This window comes from Denticeps clupeoides, chromosome 13 (assembly GCF_900700375.1).
Source record: "Denticeps clupeoides chromosome 13, fDenClu1.1, whole genome shotgun sequence".
In the NCBI taxonomy this organism is placed as follows: domain Eukaryota; kingdom Metazoa; phylum Chordata; class Actinopteri; order Clupeiformes; family Denticipitidae; genus Denticeps; species Denticeps clupeoides.
In genome coordinates this window covers 17,254,793-17,270,610 of record NC_041719.1, presented here as the reverse complement: position 1 = coordinate 17,270,610, position 15,818 = coordinate 17,254,793, and the positions used below count along the sequence as shown (strand labels likewise).

The 15,818-nt window shown below is 42.7% G+C and overlaps 2 protein-coding genes across 2 annotated transcripts in view; one reads left to right on the top strand and one right to left on the bottom strand.

The window, feature by feature from the left end:
- The window catches only part of cyfip1 (cytoplasmic FMR1 interacting protein 1), a 34,446-nt gene that overhangs the window by 13,203 nt on the left and 5,425 nt on the right, over positions 1-15,818 (top strand). Inside the window, exons 12-26 of the mRNA XM_029000132.1 lie at positions 791-913; positions 1,567-1,692; positions 1,903-2,069; positions 2,373-2,520; positions 3,485-3,638; positions 3,816-3,972; positions 4,398-4,494; positions 4,732-4,808; positions 4,900-5,008; positions 5,361-5,480; positions 6,589-6,788; positions 8,037-8,124; positions 13,096-13,239; positions 13,607-13,697; positions 15,359-15,489. Of these exons, the coding sequence (XP_028855965.1) occupies positions 791-913; positions 1,567-1,692; positions 1,903-2,069; positions 2,373-2,520; positions 3,485-3,638; positions 3,816-3,972; positions 4,398-4,494; positions 4,732-4,808; positions 4,900-5,008; positions 5,361-5,480; positions 6,589-6,788; positions 8,037-8,124; positions 13,096-13,239; positions 13,607-13,697; positions 15,359-15,489 (1,932 nt within the window). The remainder of the gene's footprint in view (positions 1-790; positions 914-1,566; positions 1,693-1,902; positions 2,070-2,372; positions 2,521-3,484; positions 3,639-3,815; positions 3,973-4,397; positions 4,495-4,731; positions 4,809-4,899; positions 5,009-5,360; positions 5,481-6,588; positions 6,789-8,036; positions 8,125-13,095; positions 13,240-13,606; positions 13,698-15,358; positions 15,490-15,818) is intronic.
- On the bottom strand, positions 9,814-12,352 carry fndc9 (fibronectin type III domain containing 9). The gene is made up of 2 exons (XM_029000149.1): positions 11,999-12,352; positions 9,814-10,800 (listed from the first exon to the last, which is right to left on the bottom strand). The coding sequence occupies exon 2, from the start codon at positions 10,700-10,702 to the stop codon at positions 10,061-10,063; it is 642 nt and encodes a 213-aa protein (XP_028855982.1). The 5' UTR covers positions 10,703-10,800; positions 11,999-12,352; the 3' UTR covers positions 9,814-10,060.

Genomic DNA, 15,818 nt, shown 5'->3' with positions numbered 1-15,818 from the left:
ATGGAGGTTTCTGCTCTTTGCATTGAGTGTGTGTCACCCTCCATTGACAAGATACTTGTTAGCAGTGGGTGAATATTCAGAGCTGCCTGATGGAATTTTAACATTTGCAAGAACTTGCCAAGGGGCCAAGGTGATTAAGTCAGAATAGGATTTGCCAGAGTTGCAGGGTCTTTCATTATCAGGTTCGAGTGATACACATGGGTCTGAAAATTCTGATTTCGTCAATATGTAAATGTTGAGTAGGAAAACATAGACAGCATTTATATGATAAACTGTTTACGTCAGGGGCTGCTTTTGAGACCCTGATGTTCTGTCAGTAGTGAAGCCGACGTTGGGATCTGCAAATGTGACATGCTGTGGGGATTTGTTGTGCAGCAAGGTAGGTGTGTGTGTGTGTGAGAGAGAGAGAGAGAGAGAGAGACAGACACACAAGAGTGATCAAAGAAAGGACTACCAAGGCTGCCAAGGCCCATTGATGCCAGTGGGCCAATGAAATAGATTTGAATAAGAAAACCTTGCAATTCTACTGCTGGAAAAAAAGTTTCAGTGCTTCAGTTTGTTGTGTGTGGGGCTGTGTAGCTGCAGACCACTCATATTGAGGACTGTTCATAATCACAATACAGAAATGTATGTATCGCTCAGTGTGGCTGAAAGGAATTCGCTTTTCTGGGTATGACATTGGGGGGAAAAAAAAAATTATCCTGCAGGCTTCGCAAAAGTGTTCACCGACTGATGCCATGGAGACAATCAAAATGAACCGAAATCTCACTTTCCCCCGTTCTTTGTGCAGGTGGTCACAGGGTCAGGTCGACAGGATGCCCAGAAGACCGATGCTGAATACAGGAAGCTGTTTGACCTGTCCCAGCAGGGGCTGCAACTCCTGTCTCAGTGGAGCGCTCATGTCATGGAGGTGGTGAGTGTCACTGCCGGGTCACTCTCCATTCGTAAAAAAACTTCTAACATGAAGCTTTAATTAAGTATACGGCACTCTGTGTCTGGGTTAGAGCTGAGAAGTAGAAAAAAACTGACCAATCGCTTTGCTGAATTCGCGTGCGAGGCTGAGATCATTTAGAAAAACACTTTAGTCTGAACACTCACTAAGGCAAGTGAAATTGGAAAATGGCATTAACTTTGTAATTGTTTCATACTTCTGCCACCACGTCGCTACATAAGGAAGGACATTTTGTCATTAATAAAGCACCTAACTTTTTGACCCTAAAAATCTTACATTTGGTTATTTTGAGCACAGTTCCGTGTGCATCATTGTTGCAGAGTGTATGAGGTGTAACATCACTCAACATGAAAGATAAAATGGTACTATCCATTTTTAAAATGAGCATTATTTCCTGGACAGATTCTCTCTTGAAACAAGTGACATGAGTAATTAGTAAGAAAATCCTAATTACTTTTGATGTGATGAGCAAATACTCTTTTTCACTCCTGCTTTCCCCAGAGTGATGAACCTTTCTCAGACCAAATTATATTTGAATAGTTATGTGATCATTTCAGTTCAGCCCTTTTTTATAACAATTGATTGTCGCTGCTTATTAAAATCATTTTGTACAGTATTCCTGGAAACTGGTGCACCCCACGGACAAGTATTCCAATAAAGAGTGTCCTGACAATGCTGAGGAATATGAAAGAGCCACAAGATACAACTACACCAGTGAGGAGAAGTTTGCCCTCGTAGAGGTCAGTATGTGGATGCTGTTTGGCATGACTTTATGAACACTGCACTAGGGGTGGGGCATTTGTCATAAAAATAAAATAATTAAACCATAATGAACAATGTTTAAAGCTAAGCCTAAAATACATTTTATATGTAAAAACAATATTTAAATTATTACAAACATGGTGGTGTAAATAATTAGTTCTTTTAACTGTTCTGTGTTCAATTTTCAGGTAATGGCTATGATCAAGGGTCTACAGGTGTTGATGGGTCGGATGGAGAGTGTGTTCAACCACGCCATCCGACACACCATCTACTCCGCACTGCAGGACTTTGCTCAAGTCACACTGCGGGACCCACTGCGCCAGGCCATCAAGAAAAAGAAGAACGTAATTCAGAGGTATGGCGTGCCATGTAGACCCACATATTACCCCAAGATTTTAGAGTGAGACAGTCCCACGTGACAAATTATGTCTTGACATATAAACAATTAAGTAATTCAATAATAATTTGTTTTCCATGGCATTTCCAGTCTGCTATCTATTGAAGATTTTGCATCCATAGCAACACATTTCTGATGCATCTTGACATTATTATGCATTATGAATTATGAATCTGTGCCTTGTTTAGATTTGAATATGACTCTATAGTTGAAGTGTGAATGGGGAGCATTCAAAGTGTGTGTTTATCCTTTACTTTTAAGTGTACTTCAAGCCATACGAAAAACAATCTGTGATTGGGAGACTGGACGTGAGCCCCACAATGACCCCGCCCTACGTGGGGAGAAGGACCCTAAAGGTGGCTTTGACATCAAAGTACCACGTCGTGCTGTGGGTCCCTCAAGCACTCAGGTACTTGGGCCTCTTAGAGAATCTGAACTCCACTGAATAGTGGCTAGTGTGCTGGTTTCTTTTAAAAAAATTGTGCCACTGTCTTTGCCCTCGCCACTATTATATCTAACAATCAACTGAATAATCAGGTCACTTAATCAACAGCAGAGACAGAGAATGATTACTAATGCGCCTTTAATATACAGTTCACAAATATTTAAAAAATGTATTTTCTATCATATTCAATTTGCTGCATGTTTTTACCAGTGCAATTACTATGTGAACATGTTTTCAGCATTACTGAATCTGAGGTATAATCTCAAATGCTCAGAGTTTCTATCCTCTTACCAGTGGCATGAGAAATTAAATCCTCCTCTGTGCTCACAGTCAGGCTGTTTGGCGTCACATGTTTCAAGGGCATGTTTATAGTCTGTATGTAAACCTGAATGCATCTTCCCCTCAAAGGAAGCGTATCGACTCGGATCTGAAATATTTTCAGATCTGAAAACTGATGTTCCTCCTAAAACAGTCCACTGGTTATGTTGGGTGCTTAATAGATGCTCCTCTCTCCTTCCCTTTGATGTACTCTCATTTGAGTTTTATTATAGCATGAATCACAAAAGCCACTTGTCCACCCCCTAACCCCTCAGATGTGTTGAATTGGTTTTGTGTTGTATCAGTACAAGACAGTATCTTTTTGTACTTATAAAGTTGAATTTTAATGTCAAGGTTCTACTGACTTCATGTTCTCAATTTGCTCCATTACTCAGCATAAAAATAACAAAATAAAAATAACTAATGGTGTTGAAAATATAAACCTTTACCAAAATGCTGTGTATGTGTTTTAATTCATTTAGCCTCTTTCTCTTCTGCTGCCACCATCAGCATTTTTACAGCAATGGGGTTGTGAAATTGAAATGAGACCCTATCCACTGGTGTGTCTGTCTTCTATTCTTTTTTTCATGCCTCTTGTCTGTTCCTGTAGCTGTATATGGTCCGAACTATGCTGGAGTCATTGGTTGCGGACAAGAGTGGCTCAAAGAAGACGCTGCGCAGCGGTCTGGAAGGCCCTACCATAATGGACATTGAGAAGTTTCATCGCGAGTCTTTCTTCTACACCCACCTGCTCAACTTCAGTGGTAAAGACACAAGGATGCACGTCAGCACGACCACACACATTTACAGACGTTTACAGATCCACAGAACAATGATGAATAAATCTCACAACAACTCTGTATTGGTCTCAGGTTCACATGTGTGTACATTGGTTTGTGCTACTTATATTGACACCAGTTGGATATGTGTCCATCCAATAGAAACACTGCAGCAGTGCTGTGACCTCTCCCAGCTCTGGTTCCGGGAGTTTTTTCTGGAACTCACAATGGGCCGACGTATCCAGTTCCCCATAGAGATGTCCATGCCCTGGATCCTCACTGACCACATCCTGGAGACAAAGGAATCTTCCATGATGGAGTGCGTGGTAGTGCTATTCTCACCCAGACACAATAGAGCTGTATATCTTGGCCAAATGTTTCGGGCTCAATTTATATAATTTTAGTCAGGATCGGGTCGAGCTCGCGGGGTAAATGATTGGTCAGCAAACCGATCATGAACTTTCGTTCTATAGTACCTATCCTTTTTGTGTTTTGCATGCTGTTAATTTGTTTTATTAAATGATTTGCAATTCTTGGCCACCGCCGTCAGCTGATGCTTTTTACTTATCGCAAGAGAGATGCGAAAATGGATGCCGACGAGGTGAAACGGAGGCTAGCTTCTGGCTTTTTTAAACACACATTCCGTTTCACTCTTACTCTTGTCTGCCTCGGGCCAGGTTTCAGCTTTAATACACACACAGACTACTGGATTCAGTGCGTTCTAAACATGCTGTCGCTTCACAGGTATGTGCTGTACCCTCTGGACCTTTACAACGACAGCGCACACTATGCCCTGACCAAGTTTAAGAAGCAGTTTTTGTATGATGAGATTGAAGCTGAGGTAATGTTTTTGGAATAAAATTAAGGACCCATCAATATGAGGCAGACAACCCCCACAAAGGTTCACCAGAACCTCATCTGTGGTAATAGATGGTTAGATCTGTGGTTGTTCTGTGCTGGTTTAGTGTTTTTAGAATGGTCCCTGATGTTATTATATATTTTTATATAGAATCATTGAGTTCTTCTCAAGTGTCTCTAGTCTGTCTGGAAACTAACATGATGTTCTTACTTGGACCAGGTCAACCTCTGCTTTGACCAGTTTGTGTACAAGCTCGCTGATCAGATATTTGCCTACTACAAAATCCTAGCTGGAAGGTGTTGTCACTTTTTTTAATTCAACTTTTATTTGTGCAACAATGTGCAGAAGTGGCAGTGGGTCTAAAGTGGTTTTGTGCTTTGTTCCCAGTCTTCTCCTGGACAAGAGGCTCAGAGCAGATTGTAAAAATCAAGGCGCTAACATTCCCTGGCCCACCTCGAACCGTTACGAGACTCTGCTGAAGCAAAGACACGTTCAGGTGAGGGTGGTGCAGGTCATTTCATTATGATGTCATAATCAACAGTGTTCATTGATTTAGATTTTGATCATATTTATGTTCATATTTATTTTCATATGAAATAAGTCAGTACTCACGCTTTAGGGTTTACTGCAGATAACTGGAAAAAGCCATCATGCAGGTTTCTTATGGAAACAGTTGCTTGTAAAGCACAAATAATCTCCTCATAATTATCGATTGGTATGCCAAACTGTTTGAAGTATTAATGAAAAATTGATCTGTCTGACTCTCCACATCAACTCTTCTGGTGTTCTCAAGACTTCATGTCCCTTTTCCCCCTTGTCTGTGCCGGCTGTGTGTTTGTGATTGACAGCTCCTGGGCCGCTCCATTGATCTGAACAGGTTAATCACACAGAGGGTGTCTGCTGCTTTGTACAAGTCCCTGGAGTTGGCCATCAATCGTTTTGAGAGCGAGGACCTCACCTCCATCATGGTGAGTAGAGATACTATAGTGGTGGTGAGAATTGCTGTGCAATTGGGGGGCAGTGGTGGACAGCGCACACTATGCCCTGACCAAGTTTAAGAAGCAGTTTTTGTATGATGAGATTGAAGCTGAGGTAATGTTTTTGGAATAAAATTATTCCAAGGACCTCACCTCCGAGGACCTCACCTCCGAGGACCTCACCTCCATCATGGTGAGTAGAGATACTATAGTGGTGGTGAGAATTGCTGTGCAATTGGGGGGCAGTGGTGGACAGCGCACACTATGCCCTGACCAAGTTTAAGAAGCAGTTTTTGTATGATGAGATTGAAGCTGAGGTAATGTTTTTGGAATAAAATTATTCCAAGGACCTCACCTCCGAGGACCTCACCTCCGAGGACCTCACCTCCATCATGGTGAGTAGAGATACTATAGTGGTGGTGAGAATTGCTGTGCAATTGGGGGGCAGTGGTGGACAGCGCACACTATGCCCTGACCAAGTTTAAGAAGCAGTTTTTGTATGATGAGATTGAAGCTGAGGTAATGTTTTTGGAATAAAATTAAGGACCCATCAATATGAGGCAGACAACCCCCACAAAGGTTCACCTGCTGCAGTGTTTCACAATCACTTCAGTTTCACTTTACTTTCGCTTATGCATTGTTGCATAAGTGGGGCGGGGTTGGGTCACGGTCCAACTTATGTCTTCAAACGCACTGTACATTCACTTTTAAATTATTATTATCTGTGTGGGGTTGACTTGGGTCCACATCCCTGTCTAGTTGATGAAAATTTTATTGAATTTTTGGTATGGTCTGCAGACGTAGAATTTTTTGTAATTTATAAAAGTTTTGATGTGGGGGCATTTGAAGGTGAACTATTTCAATATTCATTCCAGGGTAGATGAAAGAGTCTCATCCTGCATGCGGTCAGTCTGGGTTTGGCTGTGTGCCAGTGTGTGCTTGGCCATAAAATCTCACCTTTAAACAGGATTTGAAATGTGCCTAAGAGCAGAAGTCATTAATGCAGCCTTAGGCCACAGGCCTGTGTGTGTGTGTGTGTGTGTGTGTGTGGTCGTTCACAAATTATCAACTGACTATATGATCCATCCACTCTCTGTAGGAGTTGGAGGGTCTTTTGGAAATTAACCGCATGACACACAAACTCCTGAGCAAATTCCTGACGCTGGACAGCATTGATGCCATGTTCCGCGAGGCCAACCACAACGTCTCGGCTCCCTATGGCAGGATCACCCTGCATGTCTTCTGGGAGCTCAACTACGACTTCCTGCCTAACTACTGCTACAATGGATCCACCAACAGGTACCACGCATTTTTTTTTATTGTCTCAGCCTACACAACAGTTGTTGGAGCTGCAGGCAGAGTGTTGTTGGCTGTGTAGTGGCATCCATAAAACTCTGCCATGATTGATGCTTCTGCAGGGAACAACATACAGTGCATCCGGAAAATATTTACAGTGCTCCAGTAGCTCCCGAGTTTTGTTATGTTTGTTCTCAAGTTCATCCTTGCTGTTGTTGCTGCATCATTATTCACTTTTGCAATGAGGGGAAGAGGAAAGAAGGGCTTTAGATGTGTTTCTGTTTTTGGGACTGAAGTAGATTAGAGTGAATAATGACACATTAAATTCTACAATATTGTATTTCGGAACATAGGCTGACCTATTTCCAAACATCATGCCCCAGATATCAGGAAAGAAAATGAGCAGAGAGAGGCAAACAGATTGCTGTGACTGGATTTGACAGGACTGCACAGCAGGTTATGTGAATGGGAGTTGTATATTTTTTGCAATGATGCAGTGTCTGGGTATTTCAGGGTGTTGCAGGGTCGGCTCATTCGATTCTACAGAACAATGATGAGGGAGAAAAGATTCACTCCTGAAAAACAAAGTGCCATGCCAAATCCATTTGATGAGGTTCTTCCACTGTGGAACTGATTATTGATAGAAATATGAAGGTGATTGGTGGCATTGGAACAGGAACAGGGAATCAGAACCAGACACACATTGTAAATAAAACATAGTGAAGTGTCAAAGACTGGAAAGAAAAACCTGAATAAAACATTTTTATGCTGTGGTTGTTTCTCCTGATTTCTTCAAGGACTGGTACATGAGTGTTGAAAACTATGAAAATATTACGTGATATTAATGATCTCCACTTATTGGAGGTACAAAATTGTTCATATTGTGATGGTATAATGCATTTTTCTTTCATTTTTAAAAAATCCACTAGCACTATTTTTTATGGTGAAACCGCTGTAGTACAAGTAACTGCTGTGCTGTCAGGCAGGAGATCTGAACAAATGGTGCTTTGACCAGCCTAAGTGCTGCTCAGAGCTTTTATGTGTTAGGTATTTTGAGTCCATTAAAAGCTTTCTTTTCACACCTATCTGCCAAGCCTCTCAGCGGCATACTAATTCAACACCCCAGAAAATGGCTTCAGTTGCAGATGTTCTGTCTTTGATGCAGGTTAAGACCCTCTAGGTGCACGGAAATATGTTGAAAAAAGTTGAGTGTAATTGAAATCCCCCCTTTCTCACTTCCTGTGTTTGTAGGTTTGTGCGCACAATTCTGCCCTTCTCACAGGAATTCCAGAGGGACAAACCTCCAAACGCTCAGCCCCAGTATCTCTACGGGTCCAAGGTCAGTTATATACCCACTGGCATCTTGATGTGTTCTCATGCACGCTAAGAAAACAGTCTGGTCCTCCACATTGCTGCTGCCATTGCTAGATATATGATTATAATAGAGAAGATGTATGTTTTATGGTGAGAAATTCTGTTTTTCTTTTCGTAAGGTATGGACGTGTATCTTGTTGCACTCTTAAAACTCATTATGTCATCCGCTGCCTGGTTGATTTGTTTTAATAGAGCCTCTAAGACTCTAAACTTTAAAAGTTTTGCCATTAAAAACATCCTGCATGATGAAAATGCAGCAATGCAGCAATGAAAAGTCCTGCCATTAAAGTGAACCCACTGAGTAGTTACTGGATACCAGCCATTTCGAACTCTACCTTAATGCTTCAGTTTTTGACAAGTGATCATTGTTTGGCATCACGAATCAAATCAAAAGCGAGTGTTGCCCGTCAGTTTTACAGCACCAGGCGACATAGCACAACATGCTGTATCTCTGCTGAATAACGAACAATGACGGATAATGGTTGATGAAATTTTGGAAAATAACTGATGACCATAGAGCTTCTCTTTTCTCTGGAGGATAATTTGACAGGCTGTAAACAGGAAGGAACATCAGGAAGTAGAAAAATCTCACAAACAACATGTGATTAAGCTACAGTTCTGCATGTGTGACCTCTGCCACTATATTGAGTCTGAATGGTTTTGAACACAAGCCTGCAGTGACATCATGTTGTGTGAGCCCATAATCATGGAAGTCAGTTCCAGAGTATGTACACAATATACATTTTCATTATATGCAAAACAAGTGAATTTGCCATTCTTCTGCTTGCTACTGTGCCCTAATTTCTTCCCCCTTTTCAAAAAGATTGCATTTCTAGGGTCCCCTGCTGTCTGCAATTTTCTTTTGTGTTCTTTTGATGAATGTTCTTGATATTCTGCTCATTTCAATTCATTCCTGTCTCTTGGAGGGAACATCCTTTCTGCTGTCGAATTGGAACATCTGTTTAATAATCTGGAATTTGCGGTATTCATTGCCTTCTGAATGATTTAGTACGATCTCACTTTTCTGTCTTTTGAAATGGAAAAAATCCTTCAGTTTTTGAATATATAGTTTGTGATTTGAGAGAGACGTTTCTGCTTTTGGCTCATTTTGCCAGTTTCATTTTGCTCACACACACACACACACACACACACACACACACACACACACACACACACACACACACACACTTTGCCTGATTCACAGACATCACGTATTAGAATCTAGTTTTACATCCAGTTGCACCATAGAAGACCACTTTTTATTATAATTTTATTATTTTTAAAGTGTTAAAATGTTTTTTAGTTACTTGGTAAATTGAATTTAGTTCTAGTTGTAATTTGTACATGTTAAATACTTTTTAAAAAATGTGTTCTTTATAGTTTCTAGTTCTGTGGGATTTGAATGAATTTTGTTGAATGAGGGACAGTTGCGTCATTTCTTCATCCCTCTTCTGATTTGTTGTCTTCCTGCTTTTGTGGTCCCCTCCCCCTCTGAACCTAATTCTGGTCCCATGCAGACTTGATGCCATAGTGTCCAAGCGGCAACTCTGCATAAGACATTAAAAAGCTCAAAATACTCTGCTCATGTGGTTCAGCGATTCCTTCAGACCGCAACATAATTACAGACTAATTGCGTATCTTTCCTGTTGCTCTGTGGATCATATATATTTTAAGCTGTCCTTGCTGTGGAGGGACAAAATTGTCTCGGTAAATCATGAATGTTGCTTTATTTCTGTATTGCACAAAGGACTCAACTTGCCTCATATCATTTCAGTTTGAAAAGTTTGTAAAAGTGACATGATACAGAGGAAGGGTAAACACAGTAGGCGTATTACAGTAATACAAGCAGCCCTGAGGACGTTGCACGATACAGCGTGGCTGAAATACAGGGCTGTTGTCTGTCAGTAGGGGCTGCAGTTGCTCTGTCGGGACAGGGTCCTCAGCTCGTGCCCTCCTCCGAGCTCCCTACGGAAGGGGTTCTCCAGCGCCGCGGCCTGCTGCGAGTCGTCGTCGCTGCAGCTGGGCGTGTACACGCTCCCCCTCCCGCTGTCTGCTCCTTCTCCAGCTCTGCTTGCATGCACCTGGCTGGGGTTCGAGGTGGCGGGGCATCCCCTCGCCACTGGGTGGCTCCACCTGGGGCACAGGGAGTGCAGGCAGCCACAGAGCAACACCACAGCGATGACCAGGAGCAGCAGGCTGCTGGCCAGCCACACCCCCATGGCCAGTTCCCACCGGCCGCTCCCCATCTCCGAGCTCTCGTCCAAGGTGTTGAAGACCTGGCACTGGTCCCTGGAGGGGTTGGCAGACTGGCAGGTGACGCAGATGATGTAGGTGGTCTGGGGGCTGAGGTTGCTTAGCAGGGAGGTGGTCTGGCTGACGGGGACGCGGTCTTCGCGCAGGAAGCTCTTCCGCGTGTAGCCCATCAGGAGGCTGTTCCAGTTGGGGTGGTACATCACACTGTAGAAAGTGTCGATGCAGCCGGGCGACGAGGGCCAGCTGACCACGGCGGAGGTGGCCGTGACGTTCTGCACGATGACGGGCATGACGCCGTTCAGTTGGGAATGTGTAGAGCTCTGAACTGTTAGGGCCTTTTTTTTTGGGTGGTCAGGGATCAAATGTCACATTCAGAGAGCTTGTAGACCTGTAAAAAGACAAGCCTAAAATAAAAACAAAGAAACATATTCTCTCTCTCTCTCTCTCTCTCTCTCTCTCTCTCTCTCTCTCTCTCTCTCTCTCTCTCTCTCTCTCTCTCTCTCTCTCTCTCTCTCTCTCTCTCTCTCTCTCTCTCTCTCTCTCTCTCTCTCTCTCTATATATATATATATATATATATATATATATATATATATATATATATGCGCACGCACGCACACACACCTAAAGTGTATACCATATAACTATATATATATACCTATAAACATATACCTTGCGTTCTGTTTATCAGGCTGTGATGAGAGACTGAATAAATGCCTAGCTTTGATGTCTCCAGGGTTTATGAGTAATAACAATGAGGGTCTTGGTGGAATTGAGGGGAAAAAAAAACCAAATATTTTGACCCTTCTTTTCAGATCTGTGCTTGCTGATGTGTTTCATAACAAGACACAGAGCTATGTCTCACACATGGATAATGGACAGCCATTTTCCAGTTGTTCATTCGCTTATTTGTTTTTCCATTCTCTAATGATTTTATATAATGCAGATTAATGTGCTCTCAAACGAGGCTTTAGATGCTGCGTGGCTCTGAATTCATCTACCCTAATCAGTTATATAGGATCTGCCTCTTTATTTCATGAATGAACGCCTGTCTGTCAGGAGCAGATTCATTCCTGCCCTTGGGAAAGTGACTGAGATGAGTCGTTCGTACTCTGATGTGAGCCACGTGCTGCATGCTGTAAAGTTCCACGCAGGTTCATGCAGCCACGTTTCTGGAGCTTTTGAATCAGGCGTATTAGAATAGATTTGTGGAGTTGAAGAACAGCTGCTTCAGAGATTACCTGCTGGCATCAGATGGGGGCTATCTGCTCCCCCTCCCCTTGCTCAGACCTCTTATCCAAGGATGAGATGCATCAGTCACTGGCCAGGCTCGGACAATCCAGATGTTGCTTTCAGCGGACTATTCAGAAGCAATATCCATGCATATTCTCCGTTTCACGTGTTTCTCTTTTTTTCTAATTTCTTTGTTCTTTGAGGTGCATGACATTTGCATATTCCTTAGTAACAATCACTATTAAACACTTTTACTTTGGCGCAAAATCCCCGTACAAACCCGACATCTTGACATCCAGTATAATTGTAATGCTGTAGCTTGGTAGCACATTTGAGTGGAGAGCCGGCAACTCACCGCCTGGTTCCCTGGTCCATTCAGTCCAGATCTCAGAAGGATCTCGACAGCATGGTCCCTCCCAGAACCGTCCTATCCTCTTTCCTCTCTTGAGCTCCGGTGGGGTTTACGTGCACTGCACGCTCTGAGAGAGCAGAGAGCGAGATGAATGATAAAAAGGGATTAGGGGCTGAGCAAAAGAAGAATCCCCCTCTCTCGGTCTCTCCACCTCTTCTTTGGTCATCCTCCTCCCTCCCCCCGCGCCTCTTGTTCGCCGTTGCACTGCCTCACTCGGTTCCTGCATTCACTCTAACCTCAGTGGCTTCCTTACATAAACCCCGGTTATGGATTGTCTTTTCTCTGTCGGTGCTCTTACAGGACTATATAGATGGTGAGGGAGTCGCTCTTTCCTGTTTGTCCCTGGAAGTTGAGGAATTAGTTCTGTAGGATTTGTGGCTTTGATTTATGCAACAGGATTGATATGCGTGTGTGTCTCGTTCCATTAGTGTTTGTCACGAAGTAGATCAGCCAACATTTGCATTATCATGACAGTTCAAATAGTTTTTAAACTATTTACATAACCATTAAAGCCTGTAAGGTATGGGTTATGACTGTGGGATTTCGGACAGAATCATGAGTTAAAGTGACGTGAATTACACCAATTTTATAAGAGTTTTATAAGAGTTAGTACTCTCGGATCGAACCGTTACATTTTATTACATTTTAGGTTTCCTTCTGATATCTGCTGCGTTGGTGTCTTTGCCACACCCTGACCTGACATGTTATCCTAACCATATCGTATCTGCTTCATTCACTGACCAGTTTCCCAGCAAACACTGCTTTATTTCTGGGGAACAGCAGGAAAACCATAAATGTGCCCACGTTTTCCTGTATGTAATGTTAAAAGCCTCAGTTTGTGTATGTGTCATTACTTTACAAACTAACTAAAAAATATTCTAAAAGTAAAAATGAATGTCCTCATGGTGGTATGGTATTGAGAAGTTGAATTTACTGATATTATTGGTACTTAATGTAATTTTTTACTGTCTGTGATTATATCCTCAGGGCTGATTATGCAACACCCTAATTCTTTCTTTTTTTCCCACCCATGAATACAGTCACTGAATCTGGCCTACAGCAGCGTATTCGGCTCCTACCGGAACTTTCTTGGTCCTCCTCATGTCAAGGCTGTGTGCAGATTGCTGGGATATCAGGGGATCGCCGTGGTGATGGAGGAGCTTCTGAAAGTAGTCAAAAGCCTGGTGAGAGCTGGTGTCCAGTTATCCCTTTAGCATAAACATTGCATAAAACTTTCCGGTCTGGCCCTGCATCCTTCCAACAGACCAAAAGGATAGTCCACTTGGCATTTGTTCTGAATCATCCTTATGAAAATCAAATCTTCATACAATGTAGGAAAAGCATTTTGTAAAGCTTGAAGTTAGCTTAAGTCTATCAATCAGCATAAACAGCAACATTTATAGTGAAGGGCATATAGAGTGCATGTAGTGGGTTCCATTTTTTCTTAGGGATTTCTTTTGGTAGGGATTCATAATGCTTGTGTGCCATGTTGTTTCCTAAGAATTCATAACCCATGAATTTGGTGGCTATTGATTATTGCTGCTATCACAGCTCCAGGGCACCATCTTGCAATATGTGAAGACCCTGATGGAGGTGATGCCCAAGATCTGTCGTCTGCCCCGCCATGAGTATGGATCCCCAGGTAAACTGAAGATAGTTTAATTGGCATGTGTTTGGTAGAAGTGGAAAGTGAAGTGATTGTCATTGCGAAACACTGCAGCACAACACATGGTGAAACAATGAAATGTGCCCTCTGCATTTAACCATCACCTTTGGCCATGAAAAGCTCCAAAACAAGGCAGCAGTGTGTGGGGACGGTACCTTGCTCAGTGGATTTGAACCAGCAACCTTCCGATTACTGGTCCATTTCCTTACCTGCTAGGCCACCACTGCCCCTGTGTGGTTCTTCTTTCCATTATCGGAGTGGATGTGTAAGTTTGGGCTTTTGGGACCAGATTACTCGAGGACCATTCATCAGCCAACGATGCTTAAAAAACTGCATGTTGATTTAGTTAATTATGGCTCTAATTATGGATCATATAATCCTGGTCCTACTGTAGTTCCTTAAAAATGTCAGGGGTCATTAATAGGTTTAGGTTACTTTTTCACATTTCGTTGCGTTAAGAATAAAGCTATAAAAACAGAACAATGGAGGAAAAATAAAACAGATTAAAAGATAGTAGATTAAAAGGATAGTAAAAAAGCTAAAGTGCAAGCAAAAATTAATGTTCAAGGAGAACAACTAGGGTACAATAATGTGTTATAAAGTACAGTAGTCAGCTAAAGTGCATGGTGCAATAACCGGTGTAGCAGGTGATGATGAAATGAACAGGCAACATTGAACATCCAGATGGTCGGGGTGTGAGGTATGAGGTTTGGTGCCATGTTCTAGTTCAGCATGCTGATGGCCTGGGGATAGAAACTCCTCCTGAGTCTCTCAGCCCTGGCCATGATGCTTCTGAGAGTCTTTTGCCTGATTTCAGACGTTGGAACAGGTTGTTGTTGGGGTGTGTTTTGTCCTTAATAACTTTGATGGCCCGGGTCCTGCATCCCTTGTTGTAAATGGCTTGCTCAGACCATGTCAGGTCCGGGAAAACCAGGTATTTGAAGCTTCTCACCCTCTTCCCTGGAGTCCCACTGATGTTGAGGGGCTTGTGGTCTCGTTGCTGTCTCCTGCGGAAGTCCACCAACAGCTTGTTGGTCTTGCTGACATTCAGCTGGAGGTGGTTATCCTGACACCACGTTGTGAGGTTCTTCAACTCATCCATGTGGGCAGTCTCATCTTTGTTTGAGATTAACCATATGAGCCCCCTGAGAGTAAGCCATAAGTACCAACGACAAGAAAAAGTAATTAAAAAAAGACAGGGCTGTACCTCTTTGGGGGGGTCTGAGAACTAACTACTGTGGCGTTACTGAAGGAGGCGGGTGTGTTTATTTAAAATCCCGAATTTATGGAAAAATTGAAAAAGGAAATAAGAGGACTGGAAGGGAGGTTCATAGCGGATTTTTGATTTATTTGGAATAATTGCAGTGTTTTGCTGCCTGTCATTTTTCTGCTCTCTGGGAATAGATTTTAGAACTGAGCAATTGTACAAAATCACACCTGACAGAAATGAAATTTATGAGAAGAGTTTACTCACTAAGGCAAAGCAAATGTATATTTCATACAATTCAAAATATGTTTAAAGAAAAAGATATAAAAATATTACCAAAAACCATTAAAGTCTCTTGTTATATTATAGGCTGCATGGTGATACTTTGTTTGTGAGGGGAGTGGCCCTGATTGTTGGTGTGGCTTTACAGGCATACTGGAGTTCTTCCACCACCAGCTGAAGGACATAGTGGAGTATGCAGAACTGAAGACCGTCTGCTTCCAGAACCTGCGGGAGGTGGGCAATGCCATCCTCTTCTGCCTTCTGAGTGAGCAGAGCCTGGTAGGAGCACCGCACTATACTACCCAACACGACACAGCACCAAGAAAACCAACACAACTAATCACCACATCAAGCTGCTCAACACATCATGCCATAGGACTGCATCAAACAACCCAACACAGTGAAAGTGAAGTGATTGTCATTGTGAAACACTGCAGCACAGCACACAATGCACACAATGAAATGTTTCCTCTGCTTTTAACCATCACCCTTGGTGAGCAGTGGGCAGACATGACAGGTGCCCAGGGAGCAGCGTGTGAGGACTGTACTTAGCTCAGTGGCACCTTGGTGGATCGGGATTCGAACCGGCAATCTTCTGATTATGGGGG

Excerpts from the sequence above, each read along its gene's own strand:
- fndc9 (XM_029000149.1), bottom strand. The coding sequence starts at position 10,702 with ATGCCCGTCATCGTGCAGAACGTCACGGCCACCTCCGCCGTGGTCAGC.